Genomic DNA, 24,955 nt, shown 5'->3' with positions numbered 1-24,955 from the left:
GCGTCCTTTCCGGCCTGCTTCCAATAAACAACCCTGGTATACGGAAGATCTCAGGGCAAGGAAGCGGGTCGTGCAATGACTAGAGCATAAATGGCGAAGACATCAGCGCTTGTCTGACAGGACACTCCTTCGCTCTCATTTGAGAGCTTATGGAGTGGCAATACGTGCAGCAAAGAACTCCTTCTATGCTGCACGTATTGCGTCCGCAGAGTCGCGTCCGGCAGAGCTGTTCAGGGTTGTGAGGGAGCTAACTCGGCTCCCTCCCACCCTGAGCCCTATTTTGGAGCCATCTAAAGCCTGCTGCGACGATTTTAACAACTTCTTTGCGGATAAAATCTCTCGGGTAAGGGCTGATCTCGACGCCAGTTTTTGTGCAGATCCTATAGGAGAGGTGTCCGAAGCGTCCGTGGTCCCTGTTATACTGGATCACTTTGAGTTTGTTAGTACCGATGAAGTGGACAAGATCCTCCGAAGTGTTAGGAGGACGACTTGCTCTCTTGATCCCTGTCCCTCATGGTTGGCAGCTCAGGGGGGAGATGTGGTGCGACTAATGTTGCATCACATAATCAATACATCTCTAAGTGAGGGTCAGTTTCCATCTAAATTAAAATTAGCAGTGGTTAAACCCCTGCTAAAGAAGCCCTCCTTAGACCCCCTGCTTCATAATAATTATAGACCCATCTCGCTGCTACCTTTCTTAGGGAAGGTGATCGAGAGAGCAGTCGCCTTCCAGCTTCAGTCGATCTTGGACGACACCGATTTTCTGGACCCATTTCAAACTGGCTTCCGGGCGGGCTATGGAGTTGAGACCGCCATGGTCGCCTTAGTTGATGATCTCCGTCTGGGCATGGACAGGGGGAGCGTGTCCCTGTTAGTGCTCTTGGACATCTCAGCGGCCTTTGATACCATCGACCATGGTATCCTTCTGGGACGCCTGAGGAAGTTGGGAATTGGGGGCACTGCTTTGCAGTGGTTCCGTTCCTACCTCTCGGGTAGGTCCCAGATGGTGGAGCTGGGGGACTGTCGCTCCGATAGGAGGGCCCTGATATCTGGTGTCCCTCAGGGAGCGATTCTGTCCCCTATGCTATTCAACATTTACATGAAGCCGCTGGGAGAGATCATCCGGAGACATGGGGCGCGGTGTTATCAGTACGCTGATGACACCCAGATAATTTTCTCTATGTCTCCGACTGATGCAGTAACTAAGGATGGCATCTCTCCTCTAGATGCCTGCTTGGCGTCGGTAATGGGCTGGATGAGGGAGAACAAACTCAGTGTGAATCCAGGGAAAACGGAAGTACTGGTGATAGGTTCCCCGGTTTCTGGTGGTGAGATCTGTCACCCGGCCCTGAACAGGGTCACGCTCCCCCTGAAGGACTCGGTGCGCAGCTTGGGAGTACTCCTTGATTCGTCGCTCCAGCTGACTTCTCAGGTGGATGCGACGGTCAGGAGTGCCTGTTATCAGCTTCGGCTGATACGCCAGCTGCGTCCCTACCTGGACCGAAAGGACCTAGAATCTGTTGTACATGCTTTGGTAACCTCTCGATTGGATTTCTGCAACGCGCTCTACATGGGGCAACCCTTGTACCAAACTCAGAAGCTGCAATTGGTGCAGAACATGGCAGCCAGATTGGTCGCTGGTAGCTCCAGGTCGGACCATATAACACCTATTTTAAAAGACCTTCACTGGCTGCCTATTCGCTTCCGAGCTCAATACAAGGTGTTGGTTTTGACCTATAAAGCCCTAAATGGCTTGGGCCCAGGGTACTTGGAGGACTGCCTCTCCCCATATAATCCACCCCGCACACTCAGAACATCTGGGACTAAATTGTTGGAGGTCCCTAGGTCTAACCTTACCCGGACCTCACAGAGGGCTTTTACTACTGCTGCCCCTTTACTTTGGAATAAGCTCCCTGCAGAGCTTCGCTCTGCCGCCTCATTAGCTGTTTTTAAAAAACAGCTGAAAACATATCTATTCCGGCTGGCCTTCCCACCTTAATTTGTTTGTCTATTCTTCCTGCCCCCTTTTTTCCCTTCTGACCCTGGATCGATGGAACTTTTTTGCATTTTTCCTCTGCCCGATATGTGTATTTTCCTATTTTACTGTTTCCTGTTCCTGTTTTTTGTAGTAATGGTTTTAACTGTTATATTGAATTTTTAATCCTGTATTGTAATGTTTTTATAAATTTTGTAAGCCGCCCTGATCATTTCCATGGAAGGGCGGGGTAGAAATAAAATTTATTTATTTTTTATTTATTTTTATTTTGGGGGTGCTAGGGGTCACAAGAACAGCCATGGGGGACTACATGCTACTCATAGGTCACAATGTGCTCACTTCAAATCTGCACCATCCATTATTGTTCTAGAAAACAATGATTTCCTAGCCCTGTAATTCTGAATTCTAGCTCTTGCTGCCTAAAGCCTTGTAACCGAAGGAGGAAAGGGAGAAAAATCAAACGGCAGCATAAAATGAGGATTCAATTCTTTACAAAGTGTGCAGAACAACAGACTTATTTATATACCAACTATAACAGTTCATATATTTTTCATAACCTTTTCCTTGAATACCTGCTATTACTACACAAAGGCATTCCAAATTGAAAAAAATCTAGTGAGGAAAACTTGTAAAAGAAATTGTTGCTTTGCTTCACAAGGTCTTGATACAATATCATTCACATATGCCAGAGTATGGTCTGTATTTAGATAATAAAATGAAGATTTATAGATTCAGTTAGAGAAAGCATATATGGCTGTTAGAAGGTATCTCAGAAATGAGCTATATGGACTTTCAAAATTATTGTGCAGCAAGATCATCACTACATGTCATATTTACATCCCACTTGTACAGCTAGTGTTCTACCTTCTACCCGGGGGTGCTAAAAAGGTCTTGGCCCAACCAACTACGCAAAATCAGTGTAATTTTGTCACTGTAGCTGGAGAGAGTGGTTTTTGTATTGTAAATTGCCAATTTGCAGGCCTGTAGCTCTGATTTCTGATTTTTTCAGATCATTGATAGAACCATGTCAACAAAAAGTGTAGAATTTTAAGTGGGCTATCATGAAGTTCTTGTTTCTGCAGAGGAAAACTCAAAAAGAAACCCATGAGTTTATGATGCAAACACTGAGTAAAAATTGCCCATCCTACTCAACTGTGAAGAAGTGGTGTGCCAACTTTCAGTGTGGATATTCTGAGACCGAAGATACAAGCAAGATCTAAGAGGCCTTCAACAGTGGCAAATCCTGAAACTGTTGAGGGTGTTCATGACTTGACTTTGGCAGTTGGGCAAATCTCAGCTAAAACAATTGCTGAGACATGAGAAATACCTGGGGACACATCAGGTTTGCAATTCGTGAGCAGTTGGCTATGCAGAAGCTGTTAGCCAAGTAGGTGCCGAAATGTTTGAATGTTCACCAGAAATGAAATCAAGTGGATACCTCCACACGGGGGCCGCCATCTTTACGTAGTGGACGCGCTGCGTCCACACGTCACACAGCACATACAACTCTGCAAGTGCGCCATTGGCGCCTCGCAGTGTCATATCCACTTCTTATTTGCAGCGCAGAGGAGCCTCGCGGTTTGGACGCTGGGGCTCCTCCACGCTGCAAATGGTGGCGAGGGCAGACCGCCCCTTCTGGGCGGTCTGTAACGCGCCTATCTGATGACAAGTCCCCCTGCTGCAGTGTGCTACAGATCAACACCATATTTATACCCATTAACTACAACTGTCTCCTTCCTAGAAACTTACAACAGGCTGGCAGGCAACTGTCCACAGATAGGCACCAGTACACAGACCACCACTTGAGTATCAGTTACCTAGTTTACCACCCTTTGTTCAATGAAATACTTCTAGCTTCAATCCATCACAATCTGCAGTTGTGTCAGAAAGGATGGTTTTATGGCACACTAAGATCACATGAATGCATCCCATCAGTTTTTGTTTAAAATTTATGAAAAAGAGCCCCCTCTGCAGTCCATCGGCCTTGGACCAAGCCTCAAAGGGAGAGAAGAATGCTGGACCTGATTCCTCTCCCTCCCATTTCCCTTCTCCTTTTGTGTCGTGTCTTTTTAGATCGTAAGCCTGAGGGCAGGGAACTGTCTATTATCCCCTCTGTTTTAAGCCGCCTGGATGCCCAGTGTTTGGGCGGCATATAAATGAATCTTATTATTATTATTATTATTATTAATATAAAAATATTTCTGAGGAAAGAAAAGAGTTGCATCATAAAAGTTTTTGAGGTTTTTTTTGTTTTGTTTTTTAAATCAGTCTTTCAAAATGTTTCTACACTCCTAAAAACTCCCTGGAAACCTTAATGTAATCATTGATGATTTGACAGAAAGATCAATAATCTCCTGGCAGTTAAAAACTAGTTACCATTTTTTCCCTCCAAGGTTCTCTCCAACATCGGGAACAAATAGGTGTCAATGTTCTTTAAAAGCCAACCCAATGAAATAGCTTAGGCAAATCTAAGCTATTTTAATTGGGAATGCTGTGGCTATTTTTGAATGCTAGTTACAGGTGGCAAAACTCACTTGTATATGCAAAAGCATGCCTAGATTTTAAATTCAGTATGTGCAACAACTCTCCCAAGAACAAAAAGGTTTTATCAGTACATTCTTTTTTATATTGTACATTAGACATACTCGTTGCACAAAGAGTCTGGAATTACTAATATCTTCAGAAACCATTACTGTAAGTTACTGTATCAATTGTAGCTTATTGTTATACTGGACATTTTTAGTTGCCTTGAATTTTCATAGTAAGTGTGAAGGCAGGCACTGAGGATTACGTAGAAGCTGTCAAGAGAAATCTGAGTTGAGTCTGGAGATTAGGAAGTGCTGAGATGAGTAATAGTTGGAACTCTTTATTTAGGAGTCATGAGATTTATTTTATAAGCAACACAAAAACACAAAAAGAGTATCACCTTTTACCAACCCCCACTTTCCATTCTCTTCAAGAAAAGGAAACAGGACTTGAGGTCATCCTTTAGCTAGTTTACTTGCAGAAAAACCTGAAACTTTACAGCCTGAAGATATATTGTATCATATGTAACCTTCTAAAGGCAGCATGACAGTAGGAGGTAGGGTCAAACCATGCTCCATTCAGGGAAGGCAGGTTGTGCTGATTGGTGGTGAGTTATAATGAAGAGCAAGCAGCTAATGGAATGGAGATAGTAAGACCCAAGGACAAGGGCCACATGGATTGGCTCACCAGTTTCTTACTTCTGCATCAGTACTTTACACAATTAAAAGCAATCCCATTAATAGTAATTTTAATGTATCTGAGATGTTGGGTGTAAGTGCCCAGTAATCTTCTCTGAGATAGAGCAAGTAAACTCCTTACACTTGCATTTATGAGCAATAAAGCTTCTTTCCCTGTAGAATATCAGCTTGCCTCAATCATTTGACTTATGAGGAGTTTGTGGTATCCTGAAGGTAGTTATGATGAGCCCATCATTCTGCAGTGCAGCAAAACTGGGAGGGAGGAGCAGTGATTGAGGGCAGTGTTAATCTACTATACAGATAATCATATGACTGAGTTAATGTATCAAGCAACTGCTTATGAAACTTTAAGGAGAGGCAGGAATTGCATGAGTGGTCTGAATGTTGCATTTGGGTTTGTTTGTTTCTTCTCCACAAAAGGCTTTGGGCCTCTTTAGGGCACTACTGTTCTCATGTAAACCTAACTTTAATCTATTATAAATGAACAATTTGTTAGAGATAGACCAAGGGCACTGTAACACTGTAGTGTCAAACTGCATTAATTTTGTAGGGAAATTTAGAGCAACATCACAGTGGTTAATATGAATACACACAGGATTAAATAATACTTTTTGAAATGTCGTATTTTATACACACAGGGTAATGTTTCAGTTCAAAATCCAGAACAGGCCGAAGGATGAGAAGCAAAAGCAGTTCATGAAACTACTCAAAGTACAGTAACCTCACTCAGTTTATACATGCATTTTTAAAAAGGATTTGAATGGCTCAACAGTCACATATATACAACACACACATACACACCATATACACATCCCACCAAACCAAATGCATCTAAGGAAGTAGACTTAAGTCTACAAAAGCTCATGCTACCAACCTCTTTCTTTCAATCTCAAAGGTGCTACAAGATCTCTCTACATACATACATACATACATATACATACATACGTAAGTCGACTTCATGCATAAATTGAGGGCAGATTATGGATTTTGCTATGACACATAGACAAGTCAAGGATAAAACTCAGGAGCACATAACAAACAAATATTTTCTTCTTGTTTAAAACTGTACAGTGGGAACATACTTAGGAAGAGCTAAAGAGCCAGAGAAGAGTTTATTTAAGAGATTACAAGTGAGAGCATAAATGGCATTGCCAATCTTCAAATATCTTTATACAAATACAGATAGGAAAAGGAATATAAATGAAGAAAAAAAATGAGAATGTGGCCTGGAAAAAAGAGGTGGGAGAACAGCAAGGAAAGCAGGAGAAGGGATGGGAGCAAGGAAAGCTCTATTAGGGACCCAGCACAAAGACAGTGAGAAGAGGCAGAGGTAAGAAGCCCCTCTTGTCATGAAAGCAGCCCTCCATCCATCCTCGCCTACTTTTTTTTTGGCCCAAGCAGCATACAACAGCAACATGAGGGAGACTGAAGAGAGAATGAAGTGGCCATTTTTAATAGAGCCACAGTGTATAAGCTTCTCTGCAGAGACTGCCAGGCCTCATGAGGTTTATACAGAATGCCCCTGTAAAAATGGCAGCTGGAAAGACTTATAAAGAATGCTCTTATAAAAATGCACACTACAATCTTTCTGCAGAGATGTATATAGTATGCCCTTATTTAGACTTCCCCATGGCTTCTGAACACCACTCATGCCAAAAAAAGTAGGTGAGGAAGGAGGGAGGGCTGCCTTTCTTTCTCCAGATTGGGCAAGGGGGGAATAATGGGATGAGAGTGCTGCTTCCACACCCTGCCATGCCAAGAGGGGCTTCTTGCCTCTGCTTCTTGTAAATGCTTTTGCAATGGGTCCCTATTCCAGCACTTACCCACATATAAGCTGACCCAGGTTTTGGGGGTTGTTTTTTTGGCATTTTTTTTCAACATATGTGCCAATACATATAGAATACACACAAACACACACAAATATATGTAGAAACACTTTACCTATATTGGGATGATTTAATATCTTCATTATCCTTACTTCCCTGAAGAGCTAGAACAAAAGATAATACAGAGGTTAATGATAAAAATGACCATCAACTTTGTTTTCTTTAAAATAAAGCAGAAGCTATAATCACATTTTTAGGACCTTGAAAAATGAAAGCTGTTTCAGGAAAGACTTTAGAGCAAAGAACCTCCCTGCACCCTGCTACTATACAAGCCATGCTCATTAAAGTCAAAGCTTTTTATGGTCTCCTCCAACTCTATGATTCTATGATTTTTTAAGATGCTAATGCTAAAGAGATTTCAGAAAGACATTCAAACTGATTTCAGATCTTCTTAATCTGGACTCTAGAAATACTTCAGTGCTCCAAGTGCCAAGGGCTGAACATTCCAACCATAATTTTGCAGGTATCTGGAATGTGTCCAGTAATGGGGTCAAAATCAAGTGTTTATCTAAAAAAGTTACACAATGACCTTTGTGATCCTGCCAACAAGCTAACACAAATACTCAAGAATAGTAATGGGGAAGGAAACTAGGCATCTTCTTGCTGCACAATTTTTCAGTAGCAAAATTAAGCCATAGATACAGAAGAATAGCAAAGTTTGCAGAACTCTGTCAGTATAACACATCTTGGAAGTGAGCATTTGCATATAGCACCAGACGTCTGCCTACTGAAGACAACTCCTATGAATGATCCATTCCTTTTCATTCTCTACAAACAATTCCCTCCTTCAACATGCCTATTTAGATGGTGAAACAGAGCCACAGAAAATACCATGAATTTAAGGAAGTCTCCCAATATCAAACAAATATCTATCTACCTAAGCAAAAAGAAATCCTAGCAGGGAAGCAAATACTCAACTGTCAGCAACAAAGAAACTATCCTGGGACATATCACAGTTATAAAGGATGTTTTAAGAATCACAGAATAGTAGAGTTGGAAGAAACCACAAGGGCCATCCAGTCCTTAAGACATTAACAAGTATTTGGGGGGGGGGGGGGCACTCTGAATACATATTTGGCAAATCTTTCTCATGGTTTATATTCTGCCTTTCTTTTATCTAAAAAATTGATGAACTCTAGGAATTTCCATTGTCTATTTTAAAAAGAAAAAAAGAATAAATCACACTCCATTGTGAAACATTGCACATTAAGCAGAATATGATGGCCAGAAAATGGGGTTGCTATTGCATTAATTAACAATTGCACAAAACAAGGGCAGTTTCTTCCACTGATCACAGATATCTGTATATCCAATTCTGGTAACTCTACAGATGGTAGACTTCCACCAGTGGATTGGGGCAGCCCATGTCCACCTTTTCCACTACAACCTACCATACATCACCAAATCTCTCTCTAGTCCACTGATGGATGCTTTCGGTCAGCCATTGAATACAACCCATAATGTACTGAGAGAATGTAAATCCCCTCACCCCAAATCTTTACTTGCTATTTTTCAAATGCAATCCTTCTTTAAAAGCAAACAATGTTTTTGTATTTCTTAGGAAATAGTTTTAAAAGGGCATTTGGTAAACACACACACATTCATTAGTTTTTAAAAAATCCTGGTGTTCTTTTAAGATGACAAGGCATATAATAAAAGAGACTGATAATTGCCTTATTAGCAGCCCTGAATCCCCATAAAGGGAGGAAGGCAAGATATAATTAAATGATATAAAATTTTGACTTCACTATATTGGTATGTTATTTCTCCCTACATCAAATGAACAGTTAATTGTAATAAGAGCAAGCATGGTGTAGTGGTTTCAGCACTGGACTATGGAGACCAGGGTTTGAATTTCCATTCAGTCATAGAAACGTATTGAGTGACCTTGGTCAAGTCACACTCTCTAAGCCTCAGAGGTAAAAGAAATCCCTTTGAAGAAATCTTTACTCAGAAGTAAAAGAAAATCCTCTCTGAAGAAATCTTCCCAAGAAAACCCTCTGATAGGGTCACTTTAGGGTACTTTTAAGTCAGAAAAAAGTAGAAGGCACACAACAACTGCAACAACTGTAATGAATTTACAAGCCTAAACTTCATGTTTTTGTTTCTTTAGTTTTGCCTTCACAAACTAAGAAACTTTAATTAAAATGCTGATAACGTACAATGGGTGGGTGAGTGTTTCAGTCTTTGGAGGCTTCCCAAGAACACAAAAAGCCTGATTCCTAGGAAGTGCAGTACTGTTTAATCCTCTTCAAAACAATGTTTGGTTCATACATCTTTTCAAGTGGCCCAAAACTCCAGATGGTTGACATTCCCAAGCATTTTCTTGATTATTTTCTAAAAGCTGTTCTTAATGCAAAAGGGGGATGGCAATCAAGTAATTTTTATTTTATACCAGCTACTGTCCTCAATTATACTAGCATGCTATCACTGGCTTGCCAGAACAGCACAGGAGAAAAATATAAGGAGTCAATATTCAAACAACTACAATAATCACTGTTCAAAACACAGCATAGTTTCACAGCCTGGAGCTGTACGTTTGGCAACACTGAATAGCTGAAAGGCAGCAGGTGATTGCCAACAAAGAAGCTGTAGGACGGATGGATTCCTACATCCTTTTGCCTTTTTCTCTCTAAACACCCCCCCACAAAGACTACTTTTTCCCAGAGAAGGATCCTGATTTGCATTAAGGGTGCACCTAAAGGGAAGACAGCTAAGAGATGGGGTTGCAGAGGAAACACATCAGGGTTACATCTTTTGCAACTACTCAATTGCATTTCACTAGTGGCAACCTGAGTTTTCAAACTTCAATCTGTCATTCATGGTGTAGTTCCAATCTAAGAAAACAGATCTCTGCAGTTGTCTTTTATTTAGATGCTGCCCACAGTTTTGTTCAGTTCATGCAGCAGTCTGGGGGTATTAGGATATAGAAATATGGCTAATAAGTGATTATTTCAAGACATTTTTGTGTAAACGCCTAAAAGAAATTCATCTGATGACACTGAAAGATCCACTGGATTCCACTGGATGGAAAAGTCATAATTCAAACGAAACAACTACTGAACATGCAGTTCTCTAAAAAAAAGTAAGATGCATGCACTGCTTAAAATTAACTCAAACAGAATAGACAAGAGAATAATAGTAGAATAGGTTATAAAGGGAAACGAACATCTGAAAAGCTGATATCATCACACCCTCATATTTCTTTTAAAATAAATTCCTCATATTTCTTTTAAAATAAATTCAACAATTTTTGAGTTGTGCATGGAACTCATACAGCATTTGAAAAATAAATTGGGAGGGGCGAGGCTGTGAAGGCGACTAAAATGGCCAGGTAGGCCACAGGTTGGTTCACACATCCCCTATTCCAATCTAAGTGAACTTACCTTTTGTAGGCTAGTTGGATTCAATTGAGTTTTATCAATTATTTTTATTGCAACCTAGAAGAAAATAATAATAATAGTGTTAGACTGGGTTTTGTCAATACTAAGATTCAGAGGCAGTAATGATATTAACAGTGAACCACTCATTGAAAGGGCACTGCAAAAAACAAAACAATGTTAAGTCTGAAAATACAATCTGTAAAATTAGAATGCATTACAAAAATATACCTGGCATTACCTGAGGGTGCAAACATTTATCCTCAATAGATGTGAATCAGGACTGCTATGGATGTGTAACGAATGAGGCATGATGTGCCACCTTCAATCTCTAACCAAAATAAATCACAGGTTGTAACTCATCATGTGTCTCACAACTTATCCAACTGAAATTGTTAAAAGCTAGTATCAGGTGGACATCAAAACAGTTGGTGCTCAAAAAGCAAACACAAAAATCTGACATCCCCAAACAGGGAACACACAAAAACATATCCCAAACTGGATAGCAAAATAACTGAAGGATCATACTAGCTTCCCACTAATGAGATATAAATGAGTATTCATATTTGTTCACATCAGTTGCAAACCAGTTCTTTTGAAAATAACCTGCAAAAGATCTGTTTTCAAAAAATCTGGTTCAGGAGGAATTGTGCTGGTTCAATCTGAATCAGCCAGAACACAATCGGGTTTGAAATTGACTCGAGCGTGAACGAGGCACATATAAGCTGGCTTGATCCTATTCGCAAGCCGCTTTAAATCATAGTGTGAATGAGGCATAAATTCATAAATCTCTTAAATTCAGCAGGCTGAAGACCCCAATATTTTTGAACAATTTACTCTTCACAGGTATGGTGCTAGACATTGTCCCATTCCCTATACTGAAAGCATGGTTCAACTGCCCATCTAGTTAGCGTCTATAAAATGAAGAAAAGTAACTTTCTTGTCCTTTGTCTCAAGCAGTAAAATGACCTGGGCTAGTTCTGTTTATATCCTACTTTTCCATTAAAATATCCAAGGCAACTAACAAAACCCACAGTGAAAAATAATTCATGTAAGAAATAGGAAATGTGTTGATAAAATCAGACAAGTACCTAAAAATAACAATCAGTTCAAAATACAAAATTAAAAATACAGATGCAAGGCCAGAGTAATACAGCAGGCCCTTCCCCTCTGTGGGGGATCCCTTCCGGATCCCCCTGCATAAGGGGAAATCCATGTATGCTTGCATGCTATTGCAAAAAATGGGGTGTGTGCTTGTGGAGGGACCATTTCTTTAACTGTTGTACGGCTTCAGTGCAAGCTCGAAGCCGTGTATAGTGTGCCCACATATGGCGCGTGTGCACTGTAAGACAAAACAATCCAAAACAATCTGAAATAAGGAGGTTTTAGGGTAGTAGTGTTGGGGGAACACTACTGGCAGGGACTCCAAGGTTTAGGCATGAGAAAAAGCCATTTCTTATGCATGTAAAATGCTGGCAGAACAGACAGAAGGGTCTGATAAAGTTCAACAACGGTCATCATTGTTAGCTGCCCTAAAGTTGACTTTGACTCATGGCCACACTATGGATGAGACATCTCCAAGACCCCCTCTACTCAGGTCCTGCAGGCTCATGCCTGGGGTTCTCTTTGAATGAGTCTAATCATCAAGCATGTGGTTGTCCTCTCTTTCTACTGCCTTCCACCTTCCCTAGCATTGTCTTTTCTAATGATTCATTTGTCTTCATGATGCAGCCAAAATAAGACAACCTCAATTTAGTCATCTTGGCTTCCAAAGAGAGTTCATGCTTGATGTTCTAGAACCCATTTGTTTGTCTTCTTGGCCATTCACAGTATCCTCAGCACTCTTTCCAGCACCACCTTGCAAATTAATTGATTTTCTTCTTATCTGCTTTTTTCACTGTCCATTTCTCACATCCACACATGGTGATGGGGAATACTATGGCTTAGACTATTCTCACTTTAGTGTTCAGTGTTATGTCTTTACACTTTAGGATCTTGTCCAGTTCTTTCATAGCTGCCCTTCCTAATCCAAGCCTTCTTCTGCTTTCCTGACTGCAGTCTCCATTCTGATCAATATTTGAACCAAGGTATGGAAACTATTGCAATTTTCTCATTGTTTAGGGTGAATTCTTGTAACTATTCTATCATTGTTTTTGTTTTTTAATGTTCAGCATTAATCCAACCTCTGCACTTTCCTCCTTGACCTCCTTCAATAATTGCTTCAGGTCTTTGTTTATTTCTGCTAGTGTCACACTGTGTCACCTGTGTATCTTACATTGTTGATGTTCCCTCTCCTTATCTTCACACCTCCTGCCTGAGTCTAAGCCTGCTCTGCTCATGATGTCTTCCGCATACAGGTTCAACAACAGGACAACTGAAAGAGGTGTACACAGCCAATACAGCCATGTAATTAGAAACTGTTTCACTAGCAGCAATGGGGGAAATGAAACAGATGTAGTGGCAGCAATCATGGAACTAAGAAATAATGTAGCTATCAATTCTAAAGAACAGATACTGCAGCACTGACAAAGTAAGGGCAACTCTCAAGCAGCAAAAGGAGTTACAAATCTAGCCTTTCAAAGGTATCTTAAAGTGATTTAAGAGTTTATGAAATTCCTTGAAATCACTCCATTTGTCCAAAGCTCAACAAATTTCTTGTTCTGTTTAAGACCATGAGCACCACTTGCTGAAGCAGCCCACAGTCTTGCCTAGTACTATATTTAATTCTGAGAGCAGCCAACTACAGAAAATTCAAAAGTAGAACATGAAGGTAATAGCCTTTTCCTACTGTTAACCATTATTTTCAGCTCTAAAATATTTTTTGAGATGTGGTGACTAGTTTACTAAGTGCAGTTTCAATACAGATTTGCACAAAGGCATTATAAAGGCAACATTTCCATTTTCAACTTCTTGCTTTCTGACAGCCACTAGCTACTTCCTCGACAACACAAGCTTGTGAAACAGTGACATTTTACACAGGATGGGTGAAAACCAGAATAAGACAGGCTTGTGTCATGTGTGTTAAGACTGGTTGTTTGGCTAAGCTGTTGTGTGGGGTATTTTGGTGTTTTAGACCATGTGCTCTGCCTGATGACACCATCTAAACAGAGGAGTTTCTGTTGACTAGTGAGTGTGGACAGGAGGTAAACCAGTGACTTTGTTGGGGGCAGAATCAGCCACCACTGCTCTATCATGCCTAGACTCAGAGGCAGATGAAAGGCCCTCCCCCCATTCCAACTGTTACTGCCCTGAATCCAGCAGTATTTGCAGGACTTAATCCCCCTCCCCACTGCCATTCCCTTTTCCTTGTGTGTCTTATTTAGACTGTAAGCCTGAGGGCAGAGAACTGTCAAATTAACCATTTCTGAGACAGTCTGAGAGCCTTTGTAGCTGAAGAGAGAGGTATAAATACTCTAAATAAGTAAATAAGCAAACAAACCAGTAGCTCTCTAGAGCTGCTCCTTCATTCTCTGGAGCTTGCAAACAGGCACATATGAAATAAGGAAATGAAAACAGGTGAGTTTCAAGTGGGCAGACCAGAGTGGTGTGACATTGCCTACACAGAGCCACTCAACATGGATGGTGAAGTAGCTGCAAAGATCTCCAACAACTTTGTTGTTTTCTTGGGGTACAGCTACAATAACTGCAAGTTGAATGTTGATGGAAGAGAAGATGCATCTATTTGAGCTCTACAGAATCTCATCAGGGAGGAGGGAAGAAGAGAATTGTCAAATGTAAGAGGCAGACACTTGGATGAGCATGACACACAGAAGCAGAACTATAGGAACCAATCTGTGAGTATGAAGCTATGTAATTCATTCCAAGCTCTCTCCTTAAAAAGCAATCATGAGGTTAAGAGGAACAGAAGCAGTTGTCTCAAGAAGTATGCTGTCTTTCAGGTATGAATATTTATGATGTAACAACAGAGAGGTTGACAAACTTAGCCCGCCATCAACCTGATCATGTGGGGAGGAATTATGCTTCAAGATATAGCCTCCAATGTATTTCAAAGGTGGGGAGTTGAAGGACCCTGTTATTTCATCACACCTTCCTGTTGAAGGACATGGCCCAGGGAGAGAATACTGGAAGTAAACAACTGGTTTCACAGATGGTGCTATTATTTGGCTTTTTAGACCACAGTTGGCATTTCCTTTAACGAAGACTTCTAACAAGATAAAGGTTGTACTTTAGAAATTGGCAAGAACCTATTTGCTATGAGCTCTAACAACCTGTGCAGAATGATGTTTAAACCAAGGTATACATGGGAGGAAAACAGTACTCCAGAACCAACTACTGGGCACACCAGCCATGATACAGGAAAAACTGAGATGACAGTATAAGAACCCATCAACAGGTAGAAGAAGAAAATGAACAAACAGCTGGAGGCAAAGACCTATAGTCTCAAATGTTTCTACACTAATGTACAGAGTGTGATAAATAAGATGAACTTCAGTTATTAACACAGGAAAGCAAACATGATTTGGTAGGCACAAACTGAAATCTGGTGGGATGAGGCTCATGACTGGAATGTAGCAACCGAGAGATATAACCCAATCCAAAGAAATAGACCAAACAGGAAACTGAAAGGAACAACGTTATATGTCATGGATGTGTACACATGTCAGGATACCCATCACTTAATGCTGGAAAACAGACTGAGAACATTTTGGAGAAAATTAAGCCGGGGGAGAACAGTGTTATCAGTGTGTGGGTCTTCTATAGTTCACCAAGCCAGACTGAAGTCATGGATGATGCCATCATAGAACAGATTATCAAACATTCAAAACAAAGAGATACAGTAGTACTGTATTGGGAAACATAATGCAGTCTGAAAGTTACAGAAGTCAAATACTTTGAAGAATATAAGGTAAAGCAATTTCTTTGCTTGCCCTACTGACAATTTTGCTGTCCAGAAGATGGAATGGCTAGCATTGTCTAACTCACACTTTACCAGATTTACAAAAATATGCTGGAGGAAGGCAGGAGAGCCCTAGGTTGCAAAATGGGGAAAAGGGGAAGATACAAAGTAAATAACCAACAAAGGGAGCAACCTTGTTGGAACTAATCCTAACCAAAAGTAAAAAAACAACAACTGGTCAATGAGATAATAGTGGGATCTTTCGTGGTGGTGGCAACCATGTTCTCTGTTACACAGAGAAAAAGATGCCGAACATAGCCAGACATGGATGCTGGACATCAAGAACTTTCTGTAAGCTTAGGGAAATATTGAATGAGATCCCATGGTCAGAGATGTTCAAAAGGAAGGATGTTCATGATGTGGGGGACACCCCTAAAAGTGAGATGCTTAAGGCACAATTGCAAAGAATTCCAATGAAAAAGAAAAATGGAGACTGTCTGAAGAAACTAGGGTGAATGTGTAATAGAATTTTTTAATGAGCTGAATTTAAAGGGATTTAAAATTAAAATTAAAAATTAAAAGCCACAAGAAATGAAAGGAGGACATAATCAACCAACAAATAGTCAGTACTGGTAGGGAAAAAGTCAGAAAACCCAACCCTCAGAGTAAGGGAAGGCCTCTAAAGAGGCCCAAAATAATTAAAAGGCATATCTTGCTTATGTTTGGACCAACAGGAGGAGGAGGAGGAAATGGTAAAGCCACTCCATGGAGGAGATGGTGAAAAAGCAACAGGATGTAGAACCTCATCCCACCAGATTTCAGTTTGTGCCTATCAAATCATGAAATGACAGAAACCTTTTTTGCTTCACTCTTCTTCCCAAAAGAAAAGAGTGCTCTACTAAGATGAGTCACTGTGGTGTAGTGGTCTGACCATTGGACTATAACTCTGGATATCAGGGTTCATGTCTGGCTCAGCCATATAAACCCACTGGATGATCTTAGGCAAGTAGAACTCTCTCAGCCTCAGAAGATGGCAATGGCAAACCTCTTGTGAACATACTTGGAGGAACATAACAACAACAACAACAACAACACTCCTGGAACCTTCTTCCCCTGAGAGCAAGGGCCATCACTTCCTTAACCAGCTTCAAAATGAAGTTGAAGACTATCCTGTTCAGAGCAGCTTTCAAAGGCATTGCATAATTGTTGCTTGCTATTTGATGTTCTTTTGGTGCCTGTTTTATCGAACCATTTCCTGTATTGCTATGTACTTTATATGTATTATCCTACTAGAGGGGCAGGCTAGCTCCAACAGGCCTCCCTGGAAGAAGATTAACCATCCATTATGAAGCCAAGCCCTCCCTCCAGTCCATCTGCCTTGGTCCAGGCCTTGGCGGTAGAGAGGAACTGCTGGACCTTATCCCCTTTCCCACCACCTTTCCCTTCTCCTTTTGTGTCGTGTCTTTTTAAATTGTAAGCCTGAGGGCAGGGAACCATCTAATTAAAAAGATTGTATGTACAGCGCTGTGTAAATTTACAGTGCTTTAAAAATAAAGGTTAATAATAATAATAATAACAACTTTTACCAAGACATGTTCTTGAACATAGCATTAAACAATCTGTGAGCACTTAGAACACAATTAGTAAGATTGTTAGGATCCAACATGGGTTTCTCAAAAACAAATCAAGCCAATCCATTTTTTGTTTTGTTTTAAGACAGAGATATAAATCTTGGTAGATTAGGAGATGCTGTGGGTGTAGTGTATTTTGGGTTTCAAAAAGGCTTTTGACAGAATTCCCATGATATTGTTGCTGACAACCTGGTAAAGTGTGGGCTACACAATACAACTGTTAGGTAGATTTGTTAAAGACTGACAGACCGAACCCAAAGAATGCTCACCAATGGTTCCTCTTCATCCTGAAGAGAAGTGACAAGAGGAATGCCAGGGGCTTCCGCCCAGAATTGGTGCTGAACAGAATTGACTTGATTGATGGAATGAAGGTATGCCCACCAAATTTGTATGACGTGAATTACAAGAATAGCTTAATATCCCAGAGGACAAAATTAACAAAGGCCGACATCCTGTTAGGGGCAGCTGCACACATAAGTTTCCTTTATGCATGCAGACGTTATCTGGGGTGCTGCAGACATTGCTATTCCCTACCTCCCCAGTGCCAACTCCCCCATGTACTGAAAAGCCCCTGAAGGCATTCCACATGGATGTTTCCTGCTCCATGAGGAGCAGGCAAGACTTCTTTTTTATTTCATGAACCTATTTCATGACTTCAGTGCTTAGATCTGCTATGGTCTTTCCAGGATCTCAAAAATTATTTCACCATTTCGCATCTGGCCAGCCTCTTCTGGAATCCTGCCTGTTCCCACATTACGGGAAATAGCCATGCGGGGCAATTTCACGGGCTTTGAGTAAGTCAGGAGAGGGTATATGACTATGCCTAGTGTAGGTCCATATGCAGATCCATGCATATGCTACACTGAGAGGATTCTGAATTGCAGCCATAATATATTTCAACAAGGGTTAATGTAAAGTACTACAATTAAGAAGAAAAAATAAAATGCAGAAAGCTAGGATGGGTGACACCTGCTTAACAAAAGTACATGTGAAATGGATTTGCAGTCTTAGCTGAGCACAAGTTAAGCCTTAGTTAACACTGTGGTGCAACAGTAAAAAGATCAATGCAATTCAAGGATGCACAACGAAAGTAGTGTCTGGAATGAAGAAAGCAAAAGTACCACTCTATCCTGCTTGAGTCAGAGGTCACCTGAAATATTGTACACAGTTCTGGACACCACAGTTCAAGAAGGGCACCAACAATCTAGAACAGGTATAGAGGAAACTCATCAAAGTAGTAAAAAATTTAAAAACAAAGCCTTAAGAGGGACCTCTAAGGGAGAAAAGCATGTTTAGTCTGCAGAAGTTTGAGAAATGATACAACTGTTACTTCTAAATACCTGAAAATATGTCAGATGGAGCAAACTTCTTCTCTGATACTCCAGAGCAGGGGTCCCCAACCTTTTTGACTTGCGGAGCCCTTATTTCTATGGGGGAGCCGCTAAGAGGGCTACCCTATGTCTTACAAGTTACTGGAATATATACAGTGAGCCCTTTCCTTATGCAAGGGATCCGTTCCACCCCCCCCCCCATCAACGTAAGGGAAATACCGCATATGCTTGAATCCCATTGAAAACAATGGGGCTCATGCATGCAGTGCAGTGGAACGCAGGCACCACGGGCATGTGCACCGTTGCTTCTTCTGGTGTGCGAATGACACGGGCACACTGTATAAGTATATATAAGAACAGATTCTTATTCTTTAATTTCATTCCATTTTTATTTCTTCCATTTTCCTGGAGCCTAAGGGCTCCTTGGAGCACAGGTTGGGAACCCCTGCTCCAGACAGGAGGACTCAAATCAGTGGACTGAAATTACAAGAAAAGAAATTCCAGCTAAATTTTAGTAAGAACTTTGTAATTATAAGAGCGATTTGACAAACTACCTCAGAAGGTAACTGACATTCTTTCACTGGAGATTTCTGAAGAGACAAAACTGTGGTTTCTTAAAAAATAATAATAACCAATTCAAAACCTATATGAAGACATTGTCTCTTACCTCAAAACTCCTAAATTTGCTCAGGAGTTTTTGGCAAAAGAAAGAAAAATCAATTTCTTCTATACATTTTTTCCATACCACATACAGCTTTATAAACCTCTAACACTGTCTTCTCTGCTTATCCAACAACTATATCCATCTGCATATGTCTGATATGGAGGTTTTAAAAGACAAAAGCTTTAAAAATGTTTCATTGAACATACACATGCTTTCTACTTGCAGATTATGATGACATCTCATTTCTTCTTCCCCTGTTATGTTATTGGTATGCCTCAATCAATCAGCTTAAAAAAAAAAAACCCACCCTGGGCAGTAAGCCTCTTCCCCTTGATTCAACTCTCTACAATGTGTTCAACACAGACAGTTTCCCCACAGAGCAATGCCAGCTCATCCTCAAAATGACAACACAATAGGACAAGATGCAACCTCCTTCTGTTGCTCAGAAGATGAAGAGAAGCTTTATCACCTTCAGACTGGATTAACTGTAACATACGGGCAGGGGGGAGTTGAAATGCAAAGCTACTCAGAAACATCAACTGGTGCAAGACAGCTGCCTGTTTGCAAAGAGTTGCTTTGCCTTATAAGCAGTGTTATCACTCTTGTCTGAGATAGGCACTAAATTCCATTATGTTTCTAGGTGCTTTTTATACCAGGAATTACTCAACAGCTTTAAACATGAAAACAAAGACCATCAGTTTATTACTCACAATACATTACAACAAAACTCTTAAGGGATGAAAACAAGATGTTTGCTCTGCTACTGTCTGGAATGAAACAGACATTTCTTGAGCTTCACAGGAGATTAGTTCATCCAACTACTCCTTCAATAACTTATGCCACAAAGGCTAAGGCACAGCCCTTGTATGGCTAAAAAAACCAGAGTACAATGAGCTGTTAAATTCATAAGCACAAAAATAACCTTGTAAAACAGCCTAATAAAGACTGCCCAATGCCACATATATAAAGACGTAGGGATGGATGCAGCAGTAATCAGTATTTTTAAGTACATATCACAGTAATATAAAAAAAATGTCACACTAGCAAGCAGTGAGAACCTCTGGAGTTATCAGGAGTCAACTATCAAGCTATTAAGACTTGCTTCTTCATTTCTTGTATTAGTAACAGGTTTTTTCAGACAGCCCAGATTTGTCGTCTTACTGCACAAAGTTCAAGGATGCTCATAGGTATATGTTATTCTCATAAATTATGCAAATAAATTGACAGGAAGCCAACAACTGCCAGAAAGCCTACAAGTTTAAAAGCAACTATTCCTACAGTAAGTAGTTAGGTTATTCCAAATTACTGAGGGCAGTAAAACTGAATAGAGATTGCCAACAGCACTAGAGGACTGTTCAAACTACAGAATGGTCATTAAAATGGCAAGTGCCTTTTAATGTGAAGACGTTAAAGTGATGCAGATATGGGAAACAAATCCTAATTTCACATGAGGCTACATCAGCAGTGACTGTACAAGAAAATATATCCTAGGGGTTTGATGGCGGAACAGCTGTGGAACAAGTGAATTCCATGCTAGGAATCTCAGAAACAGGATCAAAATACAGTGAGTATCATAATACCTTCAAACAAATCAAACAAACAAATACCTTCAAACAAAATAGAAATTGCAGACCTGGAAAAGATGCAGAAAATGATCAGGGATCTGGAGAAGCTCACCCATGATGAATCATTATAATATTTGGGACTGTTCAGTTTTGGAGGTGGGGAGAAAGGCGAGGTGGGGGGACATGAGAAGAGTTGATAAAATCATGGATAAGAAAAATAGAAACATTTCTTTTCTCCTAAAGGATCCAGGGTTATACAGTGAAGCTAAATGGTAGGACAAAAGGAAGTACACAGAGCATAGCTACACTAAAGGACTGGCGACAACAGCCACCAATGTAGCAACTTGTCAAATTGATGGAGCAAGCAGATAACCAATGGTTACTACTTATATTAACTATATGTATATGCTGCATCCAAGATCTGAGGCAGCATGCCTCTGATTTCCAGTTGCTGGCATTCAACAAAGTGAAAGAGCTATTGCCTTCCAAGTTCTGCTTGCAAGCTTCCCACATGTATCTGACTAGTCACTGTGGTGAGAATGCTGGACTAGAAAAGCCTCTAGTATGATTCAGCAGGTCTCTTATGTGCTTATTTCTAGAAATTAGCAGAAATGATCACCCAAATAAATTTCCAGCAACATATACTAAGAAGGCATAGACAGCTGGAATACAGGCTAAATATTATGGGGAATGGATATGGAGCACAGAAAATTCACATGTCAAAAGAAAAATTGCTTCCATAAGCTAGTGCTCCTGCAGTTTTCTGAATGAAGCACTATTTATTCTGCCTTGGTGTACAAAAATTCAGTTTGGAAATCTTATTCAGGGTTTTTCCAATTGTTTTCAGATTAAACCATTCCTGGTTTTGTACCCATTTTATAAGCATAGAATCCACTGTCTGTTAAATGTACAAAATTCACAGGTTTATTTAATTTTTTAGAAGTCATAATAATATTAATAATAATAATAATTATTATTATTATTCTATTTCCCGCCTCTCCCTGCGGATTGAGGCGGGATCACATCAATGCCATAAATACATTATGGCATTGCTAAACCAATGTAATTTGCTGCTCTTTCACACATAGAACCTATTTTAAATTGTTTTAGTTTTCAATAGTAGCCCCATACTTTACCTCTCTGCCAGTAAGGATGTGTCTAGCCAGTTTCACTTTTGCAAAATTCCCCTTTCCAATCGTTTTAAGAAGTCGGTAGTTCCCAATATGGGGTTGCTCATCTGCGCAGGAAGCTATAGAATTTCTACAGCGGGCCCCAGTGCGATTAGTTCGAGAGGAAACTTCCTGCCGTCCTTCACCATGAGAGGTGTGCTGTAATGAAGAAACACAAAGCTTTGAGATAAAACTACAGCTCAATAAACTAAAACATGGATTCACAATTAAATGCAGCAACAGTTTACGACACACAAGAGTTTATGACACTGATGCAGCAACAGTTTACGACACACACAAAGTACTAATTAATACAACCTCCAACAGACATGGCATTTGCTATACTAGGAGATACGGACGATGGCCACAGGCTTAGCTTGAAAAAAGGACTAAACTAATTAAAAATGTTTAGGTCCATACATTTTAGCCTTGACATCTAAAGTTAAATCTTTAGAATAGTTGCTTGGGAGGCAAAGAGGAAATTTGGAGGCTTTGCTCCTTGTAGATTCACAAAACTATTTAAATAGCTACAACTGGAAACAGAATATGGACCCCCTTTTTGTTCACCCCTTTTAGTTTAATTTTAGAAAGTTAAAACGTGCCAAAATTCCTTGTGGACTACTGTAATACTATGAATTAGCAATTCAGCACTAATTTCAAAATACTTAAATTATACTCTGTTGTAACACTTTTTATAACAGTATACTTCAAATCCACCAAAATTTCCTCAATATTATCCAGAGTCTTCAAATATAAGACCTGTAATGCTCATCTCATCAGGAAAGATAATTACTGCGTTTCTGGAATAATATATTTCACAGTTTGGTAAAATAAATCTAGGGAAGGATAATATTTAGAGCAGGAACTAATGCAGGCAGAAGCAGGCAGACACTTAAGATACAGTTATGGTCCAAAACACACTGCAGAAATAATCCAGTTTGAGACTGCTTTTAACTGTCCTGTCTCAGTGCTAAGGAATCCTGGGAACTGTAATTGTAGTTTATTGTGGCACCAGACCTCTGGCAGAAAACTACAGTTCCCAGAATTCACTGGCATTGAGAAGGGCAGTTAAAAGTTGTCTCAAACTGGATTATTTCTGCAGTGTGTTTTGGACCCATGTGTCACTTAACTAGAAGTAAGCCCCCTGAACACAATGCAACTTGCTAGGCTTTGTTTTGGTCCACATCTCTAACCAAAACAGAGCCTTGGTGTGTGTAATTCCAATTTACTCACATTCATTCCATTACCCTTAGCACGTTCATTTTTCCTGTTTGCCACATTATTCTTGCTTCTCTCTTTCATTCACTCCCCTACAAACTGGTAAAATTTAGATGGCAGCCTCTTTGTGGCAGGGGCCTGCCTTTTTGTTTCTTTTGCTCTGCAAAGCATAATGTGCACTGATGAAGGTGATGAATAAAAAGAAGTAGCAATGGAACACTGTTCTACTTGCAACTAAGCTCTTTTTCTAAGATTCCATGAAACATGTTTGTTAACATCATATAATCAACATTTGCAGCAACTGAGGTTTGACTATAAACCTAGTATTTCCTAAACACACTGTTAATACATGTTAAGGACTAAATATGATTACACAGCAGGGATCAATTTTAAATAAATCCATGCAATGCCTACAGTATCACCACTATTTTCTCTCACAGCCCACAGATAACTATACTAACAATTTAAAGCCTTCTCACACATACCACCTCAGATGAAGGAACAGAAGGTTAACATAAACCAAACAATACTGAAATAATAATGTATAATATAAGCCATATCTTCTCAAAATCAATGTAATTGAGAAGTTGAAACAGAAGCTTGGATTTGCTAGACCTCCACCAATAATGAAAGCTTAATACTGCACTTTTCAATATATTTAAAATAAATGCATAATTCTTCTCCACTAGCCAAGCATGATGTGTAGCTGTTTTAATGTTGGACTAGGACTCTGTAGACCAGGGTTCTAATCCCTGCCTAGGAGGAAGGCAAAGGCAAACCTCCTGTGAACAAATCTTGTCCCTCCCCAAAAAAATCTGTGATCAGTCTGACTTAGGGCTGCCATAATTTCCAAATCACTGGAAGGCACACAACAACAACAACAAGCACAACTGCAGTAGGTCCATCAGCCATTTTGTGGCCTCTAGGAACTTCAATGGGCTCCAAGAACAGCAAAAAAAGAAACATACAAAAGAAAACCCCACCTGGAAGTCACCAGAAGTTAACTTTCCATTTTGAAAAAAATGAGGGTGGGGTAAAAATGCAAGAACGCCCTGCAACCTATATAAAAGATAGATTGCACACCCAGCTATTTTTGGAAGAGGCAATTCAGTTTTGGGGAGAAAAAAAATAGCAAGGATAGTAAAAAAAACCAACCCTGTGAGTTACACATGGCCTCAGGGCTGTACTCTGCCCACCACTGTTCTATATCAGGGGTAGGCAACCTGCGGCCCGCGGGCCGGATGCGGCCCGGCAAGGCCTTGGGACCGGCCCCAGCCTGGTCCTGCCGCCAATTGCCGCCGGGGCCTTTGGGGGGCAATTGTCTATAGAAGCCTCAGAAACATGCATTTATATTAACATTTTTTAAAAAATCAGCAAATTTTTTCATGTGTCCTCCATTTTTTTTTTAAAAAAAAGTGTCTTCCATTTGAAAATTTTGTCCTACATTTGTCCTGGTTTATTTATATATATATATTTTTTAATTTTTTAATTATTTATTTTTTGGCTTCGGCCCCCCAGTTGTCTGAGGGACAGCAACCCGGCCCCCGGCTCAAAACGGTTGCCTACCCCTGTTCTATATCAAGGAAAATTATATACTGTACAGTGGTCCCTCCACATTCGCTGGGGTTAGGGGTGAAGGACCCCTATGAAGGGGCAAAACCTTCAAATAAAAGAACACTATTCTTTTTACTTAAGGGAACCTCTCTAGGAATCTTCAGGTCTTCCAGTGCAACTCTATGGTGAACATCTGCCAGAAGTTGATAATAGTATCAGCTGGAGAATCTACAAATGCCTAGAGAAGTGTCATCTCTAAGAACTTCTAGGTTTTCCAGCACAACTCTATGGTCAACTTCTGGCAGAGTTACGACGTAGGACCTAGAGAAAACATATTGATCAAAAACACAAATAATCAAATCTGCAAAAGTTAAAGTCTCCAATGTGGAGGGCCAATTGTACTTAAAAGTAAAAAACAAAAATATATGAAGCGACTAAAGTACACAATGTGTGGTGATAAAATGGTTGAGATGCATACA

The 24,955-nt window shown here is 40.2% G+C and overlaps 1 protein-coding gene across 13 annotated transcripts in view; it reads right to left on the bottom strand.

Moving 5' to 3' along the window:
* The window catches only part of MARK3 (microtubule affinity regulating kinase 3), an 86,320-nt gene that overhangs the window by 47,080 nt on the left and 14,285 nt on the right, over positions 1 to 24,955 (bottom strand). For all 13 annotated transcript variants that reach the window (XM_089522605.1, XM_089522602.1, XM_089522603.1 and 10 more), the window contains 3 exons: positions 21,672 to 21,863; positions 10,493 to 10,546; positions 7,162 to 7,210 (listed from right to left, as the gene is read on the bottom strand). In XM_089522605.1, the coding sequence (XP_089378731.1) occupies positions 7,162 to 7,210; positions 10,493 to 10,546; positions 21,672 to 21,863 (295 nt within the window). The remainder of the gene's footprint in view (positions 1 to 7,161; positions 7,211 to 10,492; positions 10,547 to 21,671; positions 21,864 to 24,955) is intronic.

This window comes from Sceloporus occidentalis, unplaced genomic scaffold, assembly GCF_023333645.1.
Source record: "Sceloporus occidentalis isolate IW3139 unplaced genomic scaffold, rSceOcc1.0.p SCAF_4, whole genome shotgun sequence".
In the NCBI taxonomy this organism is placed as follows: Eukaryota; Metazoa; Chordata; class Lepidosauria; order Squamata; family Phrynosomatidae; genus Sceloporus; species Sceloporus occidentalis.
This window is presented reverse-complemented; position numbering and strand designations above follow the sequence as displayed.